Source organism: Stigmatopora nigra, chromosome 22 (genome assembly GCF_051989575.1).
Source record: "Stigmatopora nigra isolate UIUO_SnigA chromosome 22, RoL_Snig_1.1, whole genome shotgun sequence".
Classification (NCBI taxonomy): Eukaryota; Metazoa; Chordata; class Actinopteri; order Syngnathiformes; family Syngnathidae; genus Stigmatopora; species Stigmatopora nigra.
In genome coordinates, this window is record NC_135529.1 from 6,009,468 (window position 1) to 6,032,343 (window position 22,876).

At 38.7% G+C, this 22,876-nt stretch overlaps 4 protein-coding genes across 6 annotated transcripts; 1 reads left to right on the forward strand and 3 right to left on the reverse strand.

Annotated features, from left to right (window-relative positions):
• Window positions 1–3,725: 3,725 nt before the first annotated feature.
• Window positions 3,726–14,679, reverse strand: LOC144215603 (glutamine--fructose-6-phosphate aminotransferase [isomerizing] 1). The gene is made up of 19 exons (XM_077744654.1): window positions 14,601–14,679; window positions 12,580–12,687; window positions 12,250–12,357; window positions 12,028–12,153; window positions 11,512–11,570; window positions 11,297–11,431; window positions 11,147–11,208; window positions 10,919–10,998; window positions 10,736–10,844; window positions 10,485–10,648; window positions 9,247–9,342; window positions 8,765–8,862; window positions 8,548–8,668; window positions 8,202–8,359; window positions 6,063–6,177; window positions 5,854–5,981; window positions 5,584–5,751; window positions 5,099–5,260; window positions 3,726–5,016 (listed from the first exon to the last, which is right to left on the reverse strand). The coding sequence occupies exons 1-19, from the start codon at window positions 14,605–14,607 to the stop codon at window positions 4,972–4,974; spliced, it is 2,049 nt and encodes a 682-aa protein (XP_077600780.1). The 5' UTR covers window positions 14,608–14,679; the 3' UTR covers window positions 3,726–4,971.
• Window positions 14,680–15,318: 639 nt separating this feature from the next.
• On the reverse strand, window positions 15,319–17,777 carry LOC144215604 (NFU1 iron-sulfur cluster scaffold homolog, mitochondrial-like). Of its 2 annotated transcripts, none has more exons than XM_077744655.1 (9): window positions 17,699–17,777; window positions 17,069–17,107; window positions 16,803–16,885; window positions 16,595–16,730; window positions 16,398–16,464; window positions 16,214–16,331; window positions 16,075–16,138; window positions 15,817–15,991; window positions 15,319–15,613 (listed from the first exon to the last, which is right to left on the reverse strand). In XM_077744655.1, the coding sequence occupies exons 1-9, from the start codon at window positions 17,755–17,757 to the stop codon at window positions 15,578–15,580; spliced, it is 777 nt and encodes a 258-aa protein (XP_077600781.1). In that variant the 5' UTR covers window positions 17,758–17,777; the 3' UTR covers window positions 15,319–15,577. The 2 variants fall into 2 exon arrangements, with proteins under 2 accessions (XP_077600781.1, XP_077600782.1); XM_077744656.1 differs by having other exon boundaries at window positions 17,069–17,104; window positions 17,699–17,756.
• Window positions 17,778–17,838: 61 nt separating this feature from the next.
• LOC144215958 (splicing factor C9orf78-like) lies at window positions 17,839–20,112 on the forward strand. The gene is made up of 9 exons (XM_077745189.1): window positions 17,839–17,986; window positions 18,129–18,188; window positions 18,288–18,339; window positions 18,443–18,513; window positions 18,598–18,675; window positions 18,855–19,052; window positions 19,132–19,268; window positions 19,352–19,459; window positions 19,528–20,112. Exons 1-9 carry the CDS (start codon window positions 17,910–17,912, stop codon window positions 19,623–19,625), a joined length of 879 nt encoding a protein of 292 aa, XP_077601315.1. The 5' UTR covers window positions 17,839–17,909; the 3' UTR covers window positions 19,626–20,112.
• Window position 20,113: 1 nt separating this feature from the next.
• LOC144215959 (mediator of RNA polymerase II transcription subunit 22) lies at window positions 20,114–22,625 on the reverse strand. 2 transcript variants are annotated; one of them, XM_077745191.1, is made up of 4 exons: window positions 22,293–22,625; window positions 22,085–22,165; window positions 21,651–21,859; window positions 20,114–20,590 (listed from the first exon to the last, which is right to left on the reverse strand). In XM_077745191.1, exons 1-4 carry the CDS (start codon window positions 22,413–22,415, stop codon window positions 20,395–20,397), a joined length of 609 nt encoding a protein of 202 aa, XP_077601317.1. In that variant the 5' UTR covers window positions 22,416–22,625; the 3' UTR covers window positions 20,114–20,394. The 2 variants fall into 2 exon arrangements, with proteins under 2 accessions (XP_077601317.1, XP_077601318.1); XM_077745192.1 differs by lacking the exon at window positions 20,114–20,590 and having other exon boundaries at window positions 20,949–21,859.
• Between the last annotated feature and the right edge of the window lie 251 nt (window positions 22,626–22,876).

A 22,876-nucleotide genomic window follows, 5' to 3' on the forward strand; every position in this document is an offset into this window, starting at 1 on the left:
CAAAGTCCTTTTCATTGAAGCCATTGTCAGATAAATCAACTTGTACCACGTGTAAGAGTGTATTCTTGACTTGTAAACAGACCAGAAACAGCTGATCAAATGAAAGTAAACATAAACAAGGGAACAGGAAACGGAAATCACATGGTGAAAGTGTTACAAAACGAAATGTTTATCATGATCTTTTTTTTTTAGCCAATCAGAGGCGCCGGTACATATATCACTTGGCAGACATGCGTTTCCGGGAAGAAACAATGGCGGATGGTGAAAAATGGCTAGAAAGTGCCTTAATTTATTTTTTTTTCTCAAAATCACCGTTTAGCGTACCATTTTCATGTGTACAGCGTACCAATATAAAAATGGGCTTTCAGTTGTACCAATTACGGCGAGAACGTACCAGTTGACAGGTATGTTGTACAGAGGACAACAAGGAGCTGCTTTCCGTAAATTGGTCGACACTGACTTTTGCCCACGGAGAGCCCAACGGATGCTTGAATCAAGGACAATGACACCAACATCCATCAGAAAGATGACGGACTCACACGGGGAAGCCTGCTCGTGTACATGCAAAAATACTTCCAACTGAATGTCTGTGATACATATAACTTTATAGCCTTTTTGGCCATGTTTTAGTAATGTGTTTGCACCCATTTGTTTTTAACCTGAATGTTATATGATTTGGGGAAAATTAATTGGCGACCCCCAGGTAGTTCAATGTGGATCTATTTTTCAACTTCATAGGACTAAAGGGAGCTTTTCAGGATGATGCAAATCACAGCTGGCCTGCTAAAATTCCATGTCACGGTAAACAATCAGGACTTGGACATGACTTTTGGCCGCTGATGCTCAATTTTGTTATTGTAGATGCTCCTGTCAACATGTGGAGACAGACAGACTGCAATCCTAGGCGACTTTTGAATAATGCTCATTTTAACTTGTTTTTTTTTTATTTTTGTGATTATGATTTGTTTTATTTTCTTGAAACTTGAATGACTCATTTCTTATTCTGGATAAGAGGTGATCTGGGACCTTTTTCCCAGTTGACCAGTTAACCCTGTACAACGTGGACTGGTCACCAGAGCATCTACAAAAAAGTTTGTACTTACATTCGCACAGAAAAAGTCAATTTGAATTAAAAGACAAATAGAAGTTGTTGAACAGGATATTTACACATTCTACTGTATTTCCTGGACTATAAGTCACACTTTTTTTCATAGGTTGGCTGGGCCTGCCATTATTACACATTCTACTTCCAGTGTTGGGCAGAGTTGTTAAGTGGTACATTTTATACCCTGCAAAGATGAATACTTGAATGGATTTTGGAGTGAGATTATTGGGACTTGGGTAAACAAGATATGGTGTGTTGCTCAGGCTATAGTTATCTGAAAAAACAATACATAATACATTACATTAACACACACTTATGTTCTTAATTTTATTGTTATGTATTTGATATTTTTTGGTATTTACAAAACACAAAGCAGAGAGATGGGAGGACAGCTGCAAAAGCATCTGGATTTTGTTGAAAGCCAAGCACGGGGGGAAAAAATGCTTGTTTTTGTTTCTGATGAAATAAAATTAATCCAAAACGCAATTTATGCTTTAGTGTGAAATATGTTTTTTTCCTGGTCATTGTGGATTTTTATCCCTGTGCAGCAGCTTATTTGTTAAAAGAAATTAAGCTTAATCAAGAAGATAAATCAGTTAAGGATAAATTAAAGTAATACATATCTCATCTTTACAATGAAGCTTGCAAAGCATCCATGGATAATGCTCAGTGTAAGAATTTGTTTGGATGTTTTTATATTGGTGAGGTACATTTGATCTTGACAAATGCTACTGCAGGCTGCCATTTTGAAGGTCATAAAATGGTATTATATTTCATGAAAAAACAAAGTAATACTTTACTTAATGCATAAGATTAAACTTTGCAGTTACTCTATAATTATCTGGGCGCTTGTACAACCACCATGACTGCCCAATATGGTTGCTATTCACATATATACACATACATTCCATCCTAGTGAGCTTATAAAAACTTACTTTATCCCACTATGCTTGGCAGGCAGGAAGACTCCAATTTGCTGGTTCCCTTTTAAACGGGGGCTTGAGTGATCCCAAAAAATAAATGAATAGACAACCAAGGCATGAGGCAAACTGAAATCAATTGTTTCAATAACATCCACATCCAAGCAACAACTTCCTGGTTTTCCTGCTTTGCTAAACCTGAAACCAGGACGACTAACGATCCAATTAGATCACTAAATACATGTTTTTTTGTTGCTTTTTTTGTTGGGTCTCTTTTTGCTTTTATACAAATAAATTGTGCATGAATTTGATTATGGCTCTAACAGGTGTGACGGTTAAACTAGATCAGCGGGTTCACACTGACATTTTTGCAGGGTAGCAAATTAGAATTAAATTAAAATAAGATATTTCAATTTATAGGAACATGTATTTGAAAATTGTATTTAAATATACATTTAAACTTAACATTAAAATAAATAAATAAATGAAACTAATTGAGTTTCTGAAAGGGTTAGGCTTGTTGGACCGGTATGGTTAACCAACTCCAGATGTTCAGACGCTGCATTATGCAGACGTGCACAGCCATCACGGAAAAATAGCCAAGCACGACTAATGCTCTGGAAATATGGACAGGCCTTAGGAAAGGCAAAATGGTGCTAATGGGGATCGGCAGCATTTGGAAGGTGAGGGTAAGAATGATGAAGCCACGTCTCACAAGTACTACAAAGTATTTTGAAAAACACTTTTAGCTGAGAAAACAGTGCTAACACTACTTTTGGGATTGATATGGGGGATAAAACCTATGTAAATTTTGCTTTCAAAATGAACACACCTTTTGGGCCAGGATTTTCTTCAAGAAATGGATGGAGACAGCAGTGGCATGGCACCATATGTCTTCCACAAGGTGTTGAAGTGGATTGAAGTGTGGCGCTTGTGAAGACTGCAACATATCATCCTCGCCTTTCGCTGTCACTGACCTCAACATTCGCCTCTTTCGCCCCTCTGGAAACATCTGCGACCCTCATGAGTTTTCACTCCTTCAGGGGAAATCCTCCTTGAGCCTCACGTATACGATCATCTTCAACAATGCACAAATATCAAACTATAATATTACCTCAAATTTTGATCCCAGATACTGAATAGATTGTTTCGCTTTAATTGGTGTCTTGGCAGTATTGTGGCGTATTGCATGAGCTCATCAAGTGAAGTCATCCTTTGGCTCAATTTGTACATCGGCCTCTGAAAGGGCTGATTTGAGAGGGAGTATTATGTTTATTGACAAGCCCAGTGACCTTTTAATTCCCACATTAGCCAAAAAAATAAATTCATAATCAATGGGCAGCACAGTGGAACATGATAGTACTGTAATTATATTTTTTAATAATTTCCCCTATTTTTCCATATGCTATGTTTCCAGATGAAGACAAAATAAGTAGGAAAAATATGTAATAATACTTAACATCTATATATATTCTATTATTTAAGCATATTCAAGAAACAATAACAGACTGCAACATTAACCAGTTTTCTTAGTATATCTAAGTTTAATAGTGAATTTTGGATTCATGTTTAAAAAAAATTCTGAACAGCCCAAAGTATCTCTTGATCTTTTGTTAGTACATAATGTAAAATGAAATTACAATATATAATATAAATGGACAAAATCCTCTTCCAAGAACACCCATAGCCAACTTTAAACATATAGAATTTGATTTGGATTTAATTTAATCCACTAAGCATCATTAAGCACATTTTTTTTTCAACATGTTACTTCTGGTCAACAAATGAGTTGCCATTAACTGGGATACCTAATAGAGTCCCACTAATTCTGGTAACAGTAACTTCCGATAATACAGTTTTTTTCACTAATGATTACAAACCAAAGCTCAATTTTGGGGAAAAACACAAACTGTGATTAAGGGTCGATTGTAGAAGCAAAATAAATGAAAGTCGAAAGCAAATGTAAAAAAGGTGAATACTAGCAACTCCTAATCCTTCACGTTTTGAATATGAAATTGCATCACACTCTCATTGACCAAATCTCGAGCAGCTATAGTGTGACACACTGCCAAAATAGCAAGAGTGTGTGTGTATTTGTGTGTGTGAGCCTACTTGGGCATCATCACAAGATTTGCCTTCATAAACAGCACAGCCCGTGCATATCAAACACATATAGCATCCATAATATTTTGGTTTCCAACGGCCTTAACCGCATGTGTTTGGTTTGGCATTTTTTCTTTTTCCAAAGACTGTAACATTCACATTTGAAAATCAATCAAGTAACAATACAAAATTCAGACTCTACTGAAAATGAAAAAAAAGCATATATAAAATGAATAACTAGAAATGGTCCCAATATTGTGTTTGCAGTAGTCATGACGCAAGAGGGGAGGGAGGGAAAGGCAGTAACATCATTGCGCTTTTGTCACTTCAATGTAAATAGACAGTCACGTTCAGGTCTTCATTCAGTCCCCAAGATTATGACAATCTTGTTTTATAAAAAAATAAAACAACTGTAAGACAATGTAACCAAGATGCTACTACACACTCACAATTGAGTTGTGTGCGTTAAATTCATGGTTAACTGAGAAAGTGGCAGCAATTATGACTAGAAATAATTTGGCGCTTCAAAAAAAATTAACAGCCAAACAGAAAGTAAGACACCAGCTTTAAATGAAAGCACTTATAAGAAACATTTAGTCAGTAACTTTGGCTCCTAAAAGGACCAAAAATTAAGAAACCCCCATTCCATGGTACCGCTATACCAAATCAGCACAGGAGAGTAACATGCTGCCAGTCTACAAAACCACTAAGAGAAGTCCAACATGAAATTACGGAAAGAAGAGACAGCCACATACAGGGTAAAATGCATAAAAGAGGGTGCGCCAAACGGGACTTCTTGTTGGTTTCCTCACTGCACGCCCGCATTTCATCCAGTGGGCCCACTTACTCCACTGTCACAGACTTGGCCAGGTTCCTTGGACAGTCCACCTGAGTGTATACAAAGCACCATTTGACACTTATCGAGATTGCACATTGTTGGGCACCGAAGCCAAAGATTTTGAGGACTTACATCGTAGCCCCGCAACACGGCTAAATGGAAGGAGAGTAGCTGCAGAGGAATGACGCTCAGGATGCCCTGCAGGCAGTCCACACAGTGGGGCACTTTGATAGTGCGGCATGAGCTACTGATGCTCTCGTAATCGTCCCGGTCGCAGATCACGACTGGTCGGCCCTGTCGGAGCCAAAGCGCAACAAATAGCTGTCAGATCTTTGATCGAGCCATGACCTTTTAGAGGTCATTTGACCCTTTACCTGCCCAAAGCACACTTTTGCAAAAACTACAAGGTCTAAATAGAAAAAAAAATGCACCAAATGCAAAAAAATCTGCAAGTTAAAAATAATAAGTCTTTTCAGATTAGATTTTTAACTTCCATATGGATTTCTAAATTCATTGCACTTATCTCCCTTGAAAATGCTGGTAAAATATAATACCATTATGTCATTTTTTTATTTTTTTAAAATAGGAATTCCAAAATTTAAACTGTGTTCTCTTACCTGGCGAGCGACGACTTGCTGCAGGGCATTCTGACATTTGACATATGTGTGGTCTTTCATGATAATCATGATGACAGGCATGAGATTGTCCACGAGCGCCAAGGGTCCGTGTTTTAACTCCCCAGCCAAAATGCCTTCAGAATGCATGTATGTGATCTCCTTGATTTTCTGGGGGCAAAATGGAACAAAGTTCAACGCTTCATTGAATAACTACAGTGGAATGGAAGGCACATCATAAAAAGAAGAAGAATTAATGAGATGTCTGCCTACCAGAGCTCCTTCCAAGGAGGTTGCATAATGGTAGCCTCTGCCCATGATTAGTACACTCTTCTGCTGGTACAGCTCGGTTGCCAGGTCCTGGATTTCATCATCCAAACTGAGGACTTCCTTGATCAGGTCTGATGCACACGAGAGGGCGACAGATTAGGATTTTAATTTTTCTCTATCTGCAGGCTCACGGCACGACTGATGCCCTTTACCTGGAAGCACCTTCATGCCCTGGATGATTTCACGACGTCTCGGCTGCATGGAAATTCTATCGTCGCACATCATCAGAGCAAACATGACCAGGGCCACAAACTGGCTCGTGTAGGCCTGCACACATCAAAAACAAAAAAAGCTGTTGGCTCCCCTTGCGATTGTGTTTTGGGCCTCAACCAAATGATGCAGAACAGATGAGAAATGCAAGTCAAGTGGACACATCCGAGAATAAATGCTTGAAAGTTGGGCAAGACATAGCATTGCGTCACATTAGTCTAGCGCGACCTGACGCCTGCTGTCATCAACAATGTGCGGTTTGTTCCTTCATCTCGGCACCAGTTAAGGACTTCTGTGCCCATTGGGGAGAGACAATGTTTATTTGAAGCTGATTAATTACATAAGACATGCTGGTGTTCAGAAGATTAATTATACAAGCATTTAAAGTTGTTTCTGTTTTTCCTTTTTAACAAAACGCAACTCTTCCAGAGTTCAGAGGCTGATCTTCAAAGATAAATGACCTCAGTCGTTAGAGCCGACATCTTTTTTATCTATTTATTCAATTCGAAAAAAAATGACATTTACGTTTACTTGCTTTTGAAAAATATTTTAAAAAGTGAGAGATCAGCAAATAGACCACAAAGTAACTTTGCCCATTATCTATAATAAAATGTAAACGAAGAAATCAGATATTCAATCCATTTGAACTGTGACATACACTCAAATTGCTGTGGACGTCAATCTCTATGAATGGAAGTGAAAGAAGTAAGATGTTCGTTACGGTCGGATATATTCGATTTTTACCAATTCTCCACAGAGCATCTCACGTTACATCGGGCTAAATTGGAGTCGTGCTACATGACACGTGTTCTCCAGTAATCTGTTGAGGTAGCTTGTGCAGCAAAGCTTGGACTGGCTGTGTGGCCCAGGCAGCCAAGCAGTAAATGATGGCGTCTGTGAGGCGTGTTTGCAAGCGTTGGAGCAGCACACCACTCAAGTCCCGGTGCCAAACTCAAAAGGCCGGCCCGGGACCTGCGTCATTCTCGTTCTTTAAACAAATAAACCTTACAGATATTATTACTTATGTGCCTTTGTGTATATATAATTGGTGGATTCATAATTAGATCCACCTGCACAATCTGGTAATCTGGTTATGAGCTTCTGACCCTTGAGACGACAATGTCAACCTTGTACACGTAGGAGAATAGGCGAGAAAAGGCACGTGTTGGATTATTATTGAATGCAGCCAGGTGAAGGCTTCATTCATGAGATGATGTAATCAATTATTGCAGAGCTATTTCTTGGTGCGGAACAGAGTGGAAAAAGTTATGTGCTGATGGCCTGTTTTTGATTTCTGAAAACAATCAGATGAGCTCAACCATAAAAAAAATAATCTAAATAGGTAATTATGTTATTAATTCAATTCAACTCCCTGGCTGCCATGGATTGATATAGATAGGAGTCTACTGCATTAAAAATGGGAGGGGCTTGCAGTGAACAATGTCTATCACAAATATTAATTGATAAAAGGTCTCTCATACTATGTTATTTAGAGTTAAAACCTTGAATATGCAAAATGTGTATGCAAAATTGACTATTTTAAGTTAAGCAAAGACAGACTACTGTATTTTGACTAAGTCATAAAAAGATGCACAGATATATGTAAATGAATTGTTCTAGAAAATAAGGAAAAAGATGCAAGAAATATTAGAGAAGTCTGGATCATGAAATTCTCCATCAGTCAAAATGAAAAAACAGACATTGACGAAAGTGCACAAAAGAACGAATTACTACAAAAAAAACCTAACTAAACACACGTGGGGATTAACAGGCTAACTTAATATTTTCTGCAAATATAAATTCTCACTTTATAATGTTATGACCCCCTTTGCTCACCCACCAAGTTGAAATTTAGGATCCAAGTAGGTCTCATAAAGCAAAAATATGCCAATGAACAAACCATTTTGAATGTTGCCGAACTGTGAGGTCACCTAGGAGCAAGCAAGTAGTGTCTCTTTCCCATGAGACACAATGGGAACCCCAATACAAGGTAAATGAAAGCCATACAAGTGATTAACGTGTGTTGTAATTCCTGACACTTTGTGTATTTTGACCCAAAAGACATTTAATTTTTGCCTCACCTTAGTGCTGGCTACACCGATCTCAGGTCCGGCATTGATGTGGACTCCACAGTCAGTCTCCCGAGAAATGGAGCTGCCCACCGTGTTGGTGACGCCCACAGTCAGAGCCCCCCTTTCCTTACAGTAGCGCAGTGCCATTAGGCTGTCCGCCGTCTCCCCTAAAAGGTTATTTTAGTTGTCAATTTGTTCAAAAATGACACATACAAATCTGTTCTTGAGCGAGCCTCAAAGGAGCCTTGTAATGGACTCCACATAAAATAGAAGATAAACAGATTACTAAGCAAATGTACAAATTGGCTCTCTGACATGGAAAGCAGAGAACAAACATGGCTCGCATAATCTTCACCTGACTGGCTAATAAAGAAGCAGACGTCATCTCGAAAGACGGGCGTGTTCCGGTCCAGAAAATCACTGGCCAGCTCCACCATCACAGGCAGCTCCGTCAGCTCCTCCAGGACCTGCCGGGTCTGAGGGAGCAACAAACAAGTTGAGCACTGGCCTGGCTGGAGCAGCAAAAAAATGCCAAATTAGATCGAACTTCAATAAATTTAGCGTCTCCTCACCGCGACGCCGGCATGGTAGCTGGTGCCGCATGCAATGAGGATCAAGCGTCTGCATCTCTGGATTTCTTTAATGTGGTCTTTAAGTCCACCCAAGGTCACTGGGAATAAACCAAACATGCAATCCATCATCACGTCTGACCACTTTCCACCTCATTAAAACAGAGCCTAAGAGACAAGTAATTTGTCATGTGTTATGCTTTCAAATTGATTTTCATACTTTAGTCAAATGTTGCTCATTTATGACGCTCATTTCATTATGTAGAGCAAAATACAAAAAATGTTAGTAGACAAAACCTATGTAGATAGTTTTGCATTGTCCATGTCTGAAAATAAATATATATACACTCACTGATTTACTTGTTTGACTTATTTGTGTGGAATTTGTCGCCTCATTGATTTGAATTTTGCTCAAATGGGAGTGGAGTGTGTGTATATGATTTATCAATATTCCACTAAACCACTGATCTGCCAGTTGGTCCAACCTGTTTGCTCATCAAAGTTGACACGTCCTCTCATCGTGTTGACCACAGACTCCGGCTGCTCAAAGATTTCCTTTTGCATGAAGGAGCTATAGTTGCCTGTTTAAGAAAAACAAGAAAGAAACATTGTTAATATTGCAAAAAAAAAAATAACTCATTTCTAAAAACCTTAACTTGAGTTCATAAAGACGTTTACATGCGAAAACATCCCATTAATGTCGATGTGTCATCATTAATGTATGTTTGAATATTATTTTCATAAATACATTGCAATAAAATGAATTAAATTAAAATGGATAAAAACAGAAATACACTACATTTTTCTTTTAAATTTGGCAACCCCCTGAAGGTGTCTCAAAGTTGGCGGAGAAAGGCTCCAGCGCCCCCGCGACCCTTGGGAGAATAAGCGGAATGGAAAACAAATGAATGAATTAAAGTCCTTATCTGACAGTGGCGAGGATGTCTATGTTTATGCTTCAGCGCCATTGGTGGATGTCTAATCCATTTTGATTGGGAGAGATAACAGCAAATATTCACCAATGGTGAACATTAGGTTAAATAAGCACTCTATAAAAGTTGAATAAAGAGCTGGCCTGGATTAGATAGTATTGTTGATACACAATAACCCCCTAAAAGCCAATACAAATATACACAGTGCTTAGGGGCAAGCCCTGACACATGTCCCACATTCATGTTTGAAACACTGGGTAAATTGGACAAAAGAAAGGCGGTGCATAAGGGACTTGATGTTTTTCCACTCCCAGTAAACTGTGACAAAACGTGTGTTTTTCAGTTTGTCTCTGCAAGAAATCTGGGTCACGCGAATTGGGTTATTCTGAAGATCGCTTCCAGAAAGAGGCGAGCAGCTGACAATTGATTGAACCACAAAGGAATGCAAGTGTGAATCCAGCCAACAGAAACTCAGTTCTGCTCTCTGCTGGAGGATTGCAGTTACAACCAGAGAGGGATGACCTTATCTTGGTGGGCAGTTACATCAGAACTGGATACAATTTTACATCTTCTTGGTTAACCTTCTAATACACGATATATGCTATAAAAACATAATTAAAATCACTGAGCATTGATTACATTACTATATTTTATCAAATACAAGGCAACCTTAAATTCTCCTAGAAATGACAGCCTTGTAATCCAATCCACTTTATGTAATGTGAATTCTGATTGTACTTATATTCCCTATTTTGTTGATGCAGAAACAAATAATGGAGACCTCAAATCACCTTTCATGATTTGCTCCAGCTCCATCTGAAGGGTCTGGATAGCACGGCCCTGGTAGTCCCCGACTCTGCGTTTGATCCTGTGGATGGACAGCCTTCCTTCGCTCACAGCGGCCACGTCGTCATCCTCGAGGAAGATGACCCGATTGGTGTGCTCTATAACAGCACTGCAGGCACAAAATCAGCACTGATTCCTGTTCTGATAAAACTGTGGCACGATGCTACTTAAGAATCGGTCGGTAGCACATGCTTACCTTGCATCAGAGGCAAAGTAATACTCAACAGCTTTCTCATCCACAGGGAACAGGCAGGTGTCCTGGTCGACTCTAGGGAGGGAAGTGCAGTTGTTTTTCTCTTTTGCAGCTAAGAGATAAAAAGACAAGTTCAAAATCATAATCAAGTTATTCAACAAAAACATGGCATCCCACGGCACTTACTTGAGCGGTAAACCACAGGAATATGGTCTGTTGAGAGTTTATGGTCACTTCGCACACCAATCAGAAGAGGACTGCCCCTCCTACACAGCAATCAAATAGCAATTACTGGAGCATGAACATGAAGACAAGGTCAAATGCACTCTTATCATGTTTTCAAAGTAGCTTGAAGGGTGAAACAGCTACAATATGAATTTATGGACTACAAAATATCAATTAGCAGCCGTTTACCTTGTGACGACTGCCTCGTCGGGGAAGTGAACACTCTTAAAGACCAGCGCAAAAGCACCTTCCTAAGAACAGAGAATCACAATTCTGTCTGAAAATCTGTGATCATTGTACGTGCGTGTGTGTGTGTGTGTGTGTGTGTGTGTTCGTTACCAGTTGCTGTGTTACTCTTTCCACCAGAGTGGCAAAACTGATGTCATTACTCTCACGGTTGTCGTACATGTACTTCACCAACTTGGCAATGGACTCCGTGTCGGTCTCCGACTCAAATTCATAGCCTTTGAGTGTCTGCATTAAAGAGTACATTCTTGTGTAAGTTATTTTTTTAGTTCAATATCAATGACTAAAGAAGAATATGCGCTGCTCACCAAGAATTTCCTTAAATCTTTATAGTTGGTGATAATTCCATTGTGAATGACAATAAACTCTGCAGACCAAAAAGAAAAACAATAAATGCAGAGGCATCGTGACCTGACGACTCACCGCATTTTATCTTTCCAAAATCATTCAAGTAGGCATGCATTTTATGGGAATAACAATAAATGAGAACAAATGGCAGAATCATATAATGGAGCAATTTTGTTATATGCGGCTGTGTATGATGACAATAAATGCTTTTGATTTGATTTGACCATAATATACATGCAAATTTATTCACTCATTTTCCAAACCACTTATCCTCACATGGCTCGCGGGGATGCTGGAGCCCAGCCAATTATGGCCAACAGGCATGGGACACCCTGAATCGGTTTAAATTTAAATGTTTTCAGTAGATAAGAAGGCTTATTAGTAATCACAAATCTTTTTTATGAGCACTTTGCATGTGTCGAGATAAATAAAGAACTCTGGTCGTCATTTATTCAGACATTGACCATAGCACTGACCATTGGTCTTGTCTGATCTGTGCGGGTGGCTGTTAACTGGACTTGGTTCTCCGTGGGTGGCCCAGCGGGTGTGAGCGATCCCGAGGTGAACATCCAACTCCACTTCAAGATCCAGATCTTGCTGTTCTAAAAACAAAACACACCACTTGAACACCAGATCAAAACTGGATAAGGAGGGACAGTCATGTTTATTGTCAAATGATTTGACTACTTTCAGCTTACTGTAGATCTCCTCATCAAGAGCCTTCACTTTCCCACGCTGCTTAATCAATGTGATGCTCCTGGCAGCTGTCTCCCATTCCTTGGCATTCCCCCCATCAATGCCGACACCTGATTCAAATAAATGACATGTTTCTTATAAGCCACCTGATCTTTTTTTTCCCAGTGATTTTATATGCCCACAAAAATGGTAGGCCAATTAGCTTTCAATTGTGTGGTGTCTATGAATAGACATAATCAAGGTGAGTGTCCTCTGGTTCGACAACTTGGGAGTGAAACAAAGATAAACAATCCAGAGCGTGATGCTGATAACCATTTTCTCATGAGTCTCACCCGCAGAGTCATAGCCTCGATACTCCAGACGTCGCAGACCTTTTAGGAGGATTTCAAGGATCTCACGGCGAGTCCTTGGCACGTGGTAGTTGAGATAGGCAAAAATTCCTAATGGGACAGGCATAGTGTTAATATGAATTACCGGTACGTTGATCAGTGATGTTCAAGTTGCATTAAGAGGTATAACCACACTTATTTTTAGTAAGCCGTAGTTCCGGTAACCTCGCTAAAGAATATCCTCATTGTTGATCAGAAATTTAATTTCCTCAAACAGCTGATTAAAGTTGGAGGGGAATTCTACAATCGTAATGTCACCGTATTCTGCTATACAATACATTTGGCAATATTTGTAAAAAGCATGTCAGAGCCTGACATACTATCGGACAAAAGAAATAGTCTTGTGAGTGGTCCAAGGCTGCATAACCTGTTTTTGGACAAAAGAATGTGATGAGAAACTGAGTCTATGTGTGTGCTCTGCTTGAGGTGTACAAAGACAATGGAAAGAAAGTCTGACACTCAAAAAAAAAAAAAAAACGTCAAACATAAGCCCTTTCAAAATGCAGATTGACACCAGTTGTTTTAATATATTTGGTATTGCATTGTTAAAATGTTTCCATTAGAAAAGAAAGCATTCTTGCTTCGGATTTGCTAACATATCGCTTTATCGTAAATGAATTATTAATTTTGATCAAGCACTTCAGAAAAGGACATGCTTAGAACTAACACCGATGAAATCAGTGGCATTTTTTTTTCAATAAATGTTTTCAGTTTTTTTTTTTTATATGCTACGATTAAGACATTGGAATCCTATGTCGCTGCCTGCTTTTGGCTTTGTGCTACTTTGGGAAGTTGTATTTTAAAAGACAAATACAACTTTTTCAGAGCTTTAACTTCACTCAGCAAACCAACCTATCCATTGACAGTGAGCACAGTGTGCATTTGGTCAAACAGTTAACCATTGATGAAGCAGCCCATATTTACAAGCAGAGGGCGGCCTAGTTTAACAGAGCTCCCATTCAAAATAGCAGGTGATGCTGTAACGCATGAGAGTTTATAAAAGACCCTATTTTATTTCAAATCAATTAATCTCAGACAGCAATAAATATGAATACATGAAGCAGGTTTGATCCATCCAAGATGATCCCACAGTAATACATGTGTCATATATTCCAATTCAAGGCTCACTAGAGGTCAATAGTCAGGACTTTTTTGGTTTGAAGTATTTTCTCACGTGTTCAGAAAAGTAATAAATATATTTGGATTATATCTGTCAGTATTGATGTCGATTTAAATTAGGAGAAAATTGATTTCAGATATTTCTCAATTTTAGAGGGATAAATGTAACATTTTATTTTATACAGATTTCATCTAAACCTTAGTTTGCTTAATGATGTGCAAATAAGTGTAGATTCCAAGTTTAACTTCCAAAAATAACATCAATTAGACTGGTTAACTGTAGCAGGACATTGTAGTGACAGATATGAGAGGGAGACAGAACAGCTGATGACATCTACTGTCAAAAGCAAATCAATGTTACTTTTGACATCTATTTCCCAAAACTAACTGAAACGGTCGAATCCCCGATTCTACAGAGGTACATCTCTCATTATTACTAATTATTCAATGAATAAACAACGTCAACTCAAGACCATTAATGAGTAAAATCTCTAAATTACACTTGATTATTACAGCGTCAATTTGCCAGTCGGGGTTAGCTGTAGCCGAGCTGGATCACTGCAATTCGATCCGATCTGCTTCCATCAGATAAATGATTACATTTTGACACTCAGATCGAGTAAATAAAAAAAAGAAACATACTATTGGTCTTTTCATCTCTAAAGAACTAACAGCGTCATTCGCACCATTCGCATCTCACAGTACAATCAATTCGCTAACTTGGGTTAGCCATCTCAGGCTAATTTATTAAGGCTAAAAAAAAGATCTATGTTTATATTCCAAATAGATCCCGGAAAAAAATAAAGACTAAATGGGTTAAATATCTGAATTAATCTAGCACTCACCACACATGTCTTCTAATCGGATGCCAGTCACTCACTCAGGCAGCTGAGATGTGCGAGCCTGTCAGTCTGACAATGTCGCTCCGCCTTTTAATATTTTGGACAAATCAAAGCCAAGGGATAACTTCCGCCTTTTGTCTGATTGGCGATATCAATCTGTCACTCAGGTCCTACCTTTCAACGTCGTCTCTCCTGACGTGGCAGCCGGATCTTAGATGCTACATACACTTGGCTAGATGTATAAAGTCTGGGTCGCTGGCTTGTTTGAATATCGGCCACCTTGCGTCACCTACTCCCACTGGTGTTTATAGACTAAATAGTCTTAATTCGCAACATTATTGGCATATTTTCAAACAGTTTGGTTTATAACAAAAGGAATGAACGTGATTCTGATTCAAAATTGACATTGACATTTAATTAGATATACAGTAAAATGACTACATCCCTTGCGTTAATGAGCCTTTTAAATTCTGCGCAGTCTACAGCTATTTCAATGTTGATTAAAAAGCTATGTTGATTAAATATCTCCGCCGTAATATAGCGATAAGTGCGACAACCCGTCCTAATTGACTCACGGGGCGCGTCATAATTTATATGATATCGATGGACGTATGCAGACCCGTTTGGTGCCTATACACCAGCATCGCAAAACAAAGAAGCATTCAAGGACTCAAGGTCTCTTGTAAACTAAAATGCAGTAAAGGAAACACTACAACACAGATTGTTTGAGTACATTTTAATATATAAATATTGTGCGTTTAAACAAATCCATTAGGAGTAGCAGCTTCCAGATGTGTTCATGTTTGTGTGATTATACTGTAAATGAATTAGCTATTGAACCAAAAGGAATTTGCCCGGGGTTGTGATTGAAATAATGGTGGATGCCTACTCCCATGGTGTGGTACTGTATACTAGTCACATGGATGCTCCTTATTTCCTATTGGAGGGAGAAACAAACTCATGTCCTTGCTGAATTTCATTCACACTTGAGCAGCCGCCTCCTCTTCTTCCGTCACCTAGAGGGAGAAAACAATTGAAAAATGACAAGCCCTAATCATGCTTATTATTATACTATCTATATACACTATACAAATGGTCATAGGTTCACTTCCAAATCCTTAAAACTTGAGCTACAAAAGCTTGTCTTGAGTTATTAACCAAAAATCATTGACATGAAAAAAATGGATGTATTAAAGTAGAAATTGAAAACAAAACAGACCTGTTCAACAGATTCAACCTCAGGAACATAAAACTGCAGCATGTTTTGGATTCCACTCTTCAATGTGATGATGGAGCTGGGACAACTTGTGCAAGATCCCTGTAATTTTAACTTCACCACGCCATCCTGAAAGCCACGATAAACAACATCTCCCCCGTCTTCCTGCACTGTGGGCCTGAGGACAGCGTGGGGGGAAAAAAAATTGAAAAGTGCAATGTGGCTAATGATACCTTAACAGCACCTCTGCATGATAGCTACCTTATCCGAGTGTCCAACAGTTCCTTTATCATCGCAACCACCTCATCATCGTCATCTGACGGTGCTGCAAATAGAAAATAAGTCCTTAAAAAAATTCCCCCACGATGCATTATGTCAGGCCTATTTGTTTTAATTTTACCGGTGTCTTCACTGGGTTGAGCATCCTCATTCACGACTGGTAACCCAGAATTGAAAAAGTCCATAATTGCCGCAAAAACATCAGGTTTGATTACTCGCCATTCAATATTTTCATCAGCCTAAAAGAAGACAAAAAAAATAATTTAGAATTCATTTTGTTTGTTATTCAACCCAGTGGACATTACCCTGGTTATGGTAATAAAGTCAGGTCCCAGGAAGATACTCTTGACGCCATCAATTCTAAATAACTGTCTGCAAACAATAAAGAACAGAAGAATATTTCTTTTTTGTTAAAAAATAACACTTTGAGTGCCACCAATGTTATAGTTTTATCTCCTGTAAGGTCATTTCTATCTTAAAATGTTCCTGAAGAACCATATACCTGGCTAAGGGTGAGGTGTATGCGTCACGTGGACTGGAAAAATCCATAGTTCCTGATTCAAGAACAATACGCCCGGGCAGAAACTTGAGGCTGTTTGGATTTGGTGTGTCCTGTGTCTGCACAAACAAGCTCCTCCCTGTAATAAAACAATCCACAGATTGAAAAAGCATTTAAAAGAAAAAGCCATAAACGAAGGTCGGATACAGACCAGGAACAAGCCAGTGTTGAGGCAACCTGCTCTTGACCACTTTGCTTTGTGAAAGCCAGTGAAAACCAGAACTCTGGCATTGACTGCACCAAAGACAAATAGAGTGTTAGTCTGTCTCATTCCTATTTTATGATTGAATGACTGAAACTTGGTGCAATACAATAGATGATCATACTAATGTATAGTGTGTAGTAATTCTGTTCCTGTTAATCAGCAAATTCAGATTTTTGACAGCTATTTCAATGTTACCTTCCATAAATACTAACCTGTGAGTGGCACCATGGTGCCAAAGGGCATCCAGACTGCTGGGAAAAACAAAGAAAAACAACAAATAATATTATAAGAGGACATGAACGCTTCTGGGATAGCTTTTAACATATTTTGGCTTCATTGCAATTGCATATTCTTTTTTTGGGTAATTTGTGCAGAGAGAGATTGGTTGTCATGTGCCAAATTTAAAATGTGTATTTTTTGGGATATATTTTACCTTTGAGTCAAATATGGTTGCGTGTTTAAACAATAATTCCATGACAATCATTGCATTTGTCATCATGCATCAAAAGGGCACATTCGAGGGAATAAATAAGAAAAATAGAACATTAAAATGAAGCGAACAACATCACGTGTCCCATATGCGAAAACTTGACTCACTGTTCAAAAATATTATGTAAGTATTTACCATCGTTTAAATATTACTACTGAAGTAGTAAGTAATGGCAGGCATTATTGACAGCCTAAATTAAAGTGTCTCGCTGTAAATATAATCAAGTCAAAACACGTAACGAATATGTCACCTTTAAAAGAGCTAAATGTCTGCAAGCAAAAAAACAAAACAACTTTGAGACAGTTTCAGTATAAAAACATTGAATTATTTAGGAGCAGTTGTGGGAACTTACGGACGCAAAAATCTCGCAGCTATCGCCAGCATACTCCCGACCTGCCTGGAAGTCGCCATGTTTGTTTTGATAACGAAAAAGAAAACGGAAGTGATTAGTGAATTGTTTTGTGCGCATTTCAAAATTGTCCCCCTTCCACTTCCGCGAACACTTTCAGTACAAGCAGTCACGCTAGTGAGCGAAGGGACCTTCAACATTTTTATACATTAAAATGCCTTCTGGTAAGAATTTTAGAAGAAGAAGAAATTCTTCTGATGTTGAGGAAGACGAAACGACTCAAGAAGTGAGGTAAAATATTACATCGGTTTAAATGTTACGTGCCACATCTAACGCCTTGCTATCTATCTATCATCGCCTCCTAATACAGTAAATAACAAATGCAATTTACGTTATTCATCTTTTAACCCTGTCTTAATTTTGGACCTTTCAGATGTAAAGTAGAAGAGGCCAAAGAACTACAAAGCCTACGGCGACGACAGAACGGAGTCAGGTAATCTTCCATGTACAATCAGACTGAATGTAGCTTGTATGCAATTATATAGCTATATCTAACTTTACTAATAAGCCAACTATGATTGTTGTGATGTAGTGTGACTGCCTTACTCGTTGGAGAAAAATTGCCCCCTGATGCAGAGGTTGATGTAAGTACTCTCTTAAATGTACTAATTCAATATAAAATCTACATTTTGTCTACTGTATGTCTTATTTTTACTGTTCAGTGAATAATATCCACTCATTTTACAGAATGACCCTTTCAAGCTCAAAACTGGAGGGGTTGTTGACATGAAAAAAGTCAAGGATCGGAATCGAGACATGTAGGAACAACTCCAAAATATATATTGTGTTGTTTTTCATATTATACACTTATGATCTAATGTAGCTTGTTTTTGTCTTCATAGGACAGAAGATGATACAGACCTTAACCTTGGTACTTCATTTTCAGCTGAGACAAATAGAAGAGATGAAGATGCAGACATGTAAGTCTTTGTAATTTCTATTAAACACTTTTTAAAAATGCCAACATTTCATGTTAATCTAGACCTGTTAGCTTGTTCAAAAGATTTGTTATGCTATTTTCTCATTAGTCCTCCCACGCAGTTAATGTTGGGTGTATTTTTCAGTCAATTTCTACATGCTTATTATTTGACTTGATCAGGATGAAATACATTGAGACAGAACTGAGAAGAAAAAAGGGTCTCGTAGAAGCGGAAGAACAAAAAGTCAAGGTGAAAAATGCGGAGGACCACCTGTATGAGCTGCCAGAGAACATCCGCGTCAACTCTGCCAAGAAGACAGAGGAAATGTTGTCCAATCAGATGCTGAGTGGAATCCCAGAAGTTGACCTTGGAATTGAGTACGTCAAAGCACACTTATTGAATAAAATACTTTTAAAAACAAACAAAACAAATGATTACCTTTTATCTGTCTTCCAGTGCAAAGATAAAAAACATCATCCAGACAGAAGAAGCCAAAGCCAAGCTGCTCGCAGAACAAAGGAACAAGAAAAAAGACAATGGCACTTCATTTGTGCCTACTAACATTGCTGTCAACTATGTCCAGCATAACCGCTGTAGGTTTAACCCTTACATTAATGTACACATCAATCATGGAGAAATGTCTCCTCACCACGCTTTCGTCATCTTCTTCCCACAGTCTATCATGAGGACGCTAACAGCGCTCAGAGGCATCATAGACGAGAGAAAGAAGAACCTAAAGCTAGGCCACTGCGTGTAGGGGACACGGAAAAACCTGGACCAGAGAGTAAGTGCCCGTTGACCCACGTTGAAATTTATGTTTGTGTTTAAACACATCACCCATTCAATCCACAGCATCGGACCCTCCAAACTTCCGCAAACGGCCAAATAACGAAAAGGCAACAGATGACTACCATTACGAGAAGTTTAAGAAGATGAATCGGCGATATTAAGATGTTATATTGCAAAAAGTTGGTGACAATACAACTTCCATTCCCGCAGATGGCCTGATCGGAACTGTAGTTGGTTCCTACAAATTGACAGATAAAATACTTAAAAGACTACAATGTACCCACTGTACTGTGATTTTAGGGATGGGAAATTATGTGTACCTATATTGAACATACAGGGATGGAAACCAAACAAATAAGAGAAGAGCGACCTATATGCAACATAATCTGTCCAAAATTAAATTATTTGGGGAAAAAATTCAATTTAGGCTAATACGGCAATGTTTTTATTTGTGATACTCTAAGTGTCCTATTTAGCGAGTAAACCTGTTATGGTATTATATTTAGGATTATGTCTGGATCTTGTATAAAGGATTCTCTGAAACCTTCCTACAATTTCCAGCTGGTTGGTAAGAAGTTGTTTTGTAAATAGTATACATATTTCAAGTTGTGTTCAATTATTTTTGGTTGAATAAAAAACAACAAAGAAAAATGACTGGATAACTTTATTTGCATTGTGCTTTATGCTATAGGCTGTTACAGATTATTAGTATATTTTAAATGACCACCATGATCCACCCTCCAAATTTTCATGTTGTTTGGGAGTATGTGACCTACTATAATGCTGCAATGGTAAAGAACTCAAGTAACAAAAAACAACATGATGTTTCTGTGAAAACATTTTGATTACATTTATAGAAATGTATTTTACACCTTTTTTTTCATTCCAAGGAAGTTAACTTCCCTCTGCAAGTAAAAAATCCAAAGAATCTCACTGTTTCTCAATGGATGCGACGTTCGTGTGGCCGTTGAGGTGGTGTTGCGTGTTGACCTCCTGTTGTGGGGGTCCCTCTGTGTCTTCTTGCTCTCCCTGGCTGGAGTTGAAGCTGCTGCTGGGGGAGGCCCAACTGTCCCTCCGTCGGTACGCCTCGCACAAGGGCAGCTCGACACTGTCCCACTGATTGTAGCTTTCAAGTGTGGAAGGCCAGCAGGAGGCAAAGAATCAGCAGCACAGCAGAGGCACAGTGGAGCAGAAGAGGAGCAGACAAGAGCGGAGAGTGAGAAAAAGCACATTCCAAAGCTCACTGAGACAAGCGTAGAGATTAAGCAACAAGCGGCAGAAATTGGAATATTGATGAAAATGAAAGCTACTGAAGCACTTGAACTCAACGCCGTTCAACTGTCATCAAGATGATTAGTTGAATGGAGGGGAAAGCAGAGCAAATGCAGCAGATGATGCAGCCCCACCAGACCAAGTATGATGCCAAGAACATACCTACAACAGCAATCTCATTGTTTCCTTGTGTAAAAAGAAGACAAACTGGCCCAATTTTTCCTATTTTATTCTTCAATCATTGTTATTTTGGGTGCACAACTAGCACATATGTTCAACCATGTGAGATTGACACTTTGCTTATTATATATATTTTTTTTAACAGTTGGAGTCATGCAGGGCTTTGCCGATATTCTTAAGGGGAAAACAACATCTAGAAAACAAGGGATCATTTGTAGCTCTAATTGGAAAAGATGAGAAATTGGGGAAGTGTTGTTGAGTGTTTAATTTGCATTTGTCATCATTGACTGTTAATAAAAAAAAAAAAACTGCAGTGTTGTTTAAAAATCTGTACATAAATAAATCTATTAGAGGTATTTGTGAATTTGCATTCAGTGGGCTAAAGTCAAATTCTTCTCCAATCATTCCTAACCACATTTGGAAAAGCGTCAACATTCTTTGTTGGCAAATTAAGGCAGACCAGAATGAGACATTCATGCTTTGTTCCCGCGTGTTGAGAGCTTGTTACCCTCTTTGCTTGAGTTTTATTAAATATATTCTTAAAGCGCAGCCAGCCATTCTTATTTTATACCACAGTAAATTGTAAGGCACTAGATGAATGATACAGGATGCATATCCAACCACTCACACATTTGTACTGCATGATGATGGTGATGATGATGGCTTCTTGGGCTTAGTGACAAAAAGGTGAGGAGTGGACGACAGTGACGAACGAGTATGCGTCTTATTTGTACCTGGAGGAGTAATATTCTTCCTCAAGTTCGTACAGGTCGATGGCGATCTCATCACGTAGGGAAGTCAGTTTCTTGTCGCACTCCTCCTGCAGGGAACGCAGCTGTTGGTTCTGCAGGCTGATGGCGTCGTTTACAGAAGGGAAGTCGTTCAGGATCAGGAATTGCTTCAGATCCGACACCAGTTTCATCAACGACTCGCCCGCTCGAACCTGTTGGCCACAAACGTGAATTAACATTGGTTAACACATCCGACTCGTAGTTTCTGAGTTTTGGATTAGAACATTTGTCGACCCAGGTCACAGAGTATGTGCCGTGGTAGTTAGCAAAATAAGAAATCCCATTTAGACTGGGAAGAGTTAATTTTTAGGGTTGGTGATGACATTTGACATTTCCTCAAAGAGACTTGGAACCCATTCATTTTTGGTTTAACTTACAATATTAGCTGCTCGTACATGCATCTCATAATGGTCTTGCTCAGCTTGAGTTGCTCTAGAAACCTGCGTCTCGTCTTCTATCTGAGGAAGGAAAAACATAACAACATAAACATTGACCCGATTGTATATTTTCTCCATGCACATCTTTGAATATACAATCGGGGTTGGAACTCGCTTAAAACTGCACTGCAAACAAAAAAAGCGATACCTTGGCAGTTTTGATGATCTCGGTGAAGTTGTCCAGAATCGATCTAATGTCATCTTTCAGCCTCTTGTTGTAGTTCTGCAGCAGAGTTTCTTTGCTTTGTGGAAGCGCTCTCTGTGTCGCCATTGTGTTCAACTAAGGCTAATTTTCCTTTTAACTACATATGGTAAACGTATTCTTCCGCTGATCTGGGAAAAATGTTCCAAATGCGATCATTCTATGAAATAAAAGTCCCCTTTAGGAGTCAAAATCGTGGTTCTGTTAGGGTACAGAGTGAAGCTAAGTATATAGCATGTAACGCCACTGTCGCACGACAGTGTATTTACGCCTGCAGTGTATTAACATGCCTCTAGGTGGCATTGTTTTGCAGAAAAAAAGGATTAACCAGGAAACAATGTTCAGATTGAATGGGATTTAATTGGGACGGGTATAACAAGTGTTGGATTTTTTTTCCTACCTATGTCACACTACAACCTGACAAGGATTGAAAGTGCAAATTGTCATTCCAACCACAAAATAATGGCATCTAATGTTATGAAAATATCAAAAGTTTAAAAGGTATCTTTAAAAAAGACTGGATTTTTGTA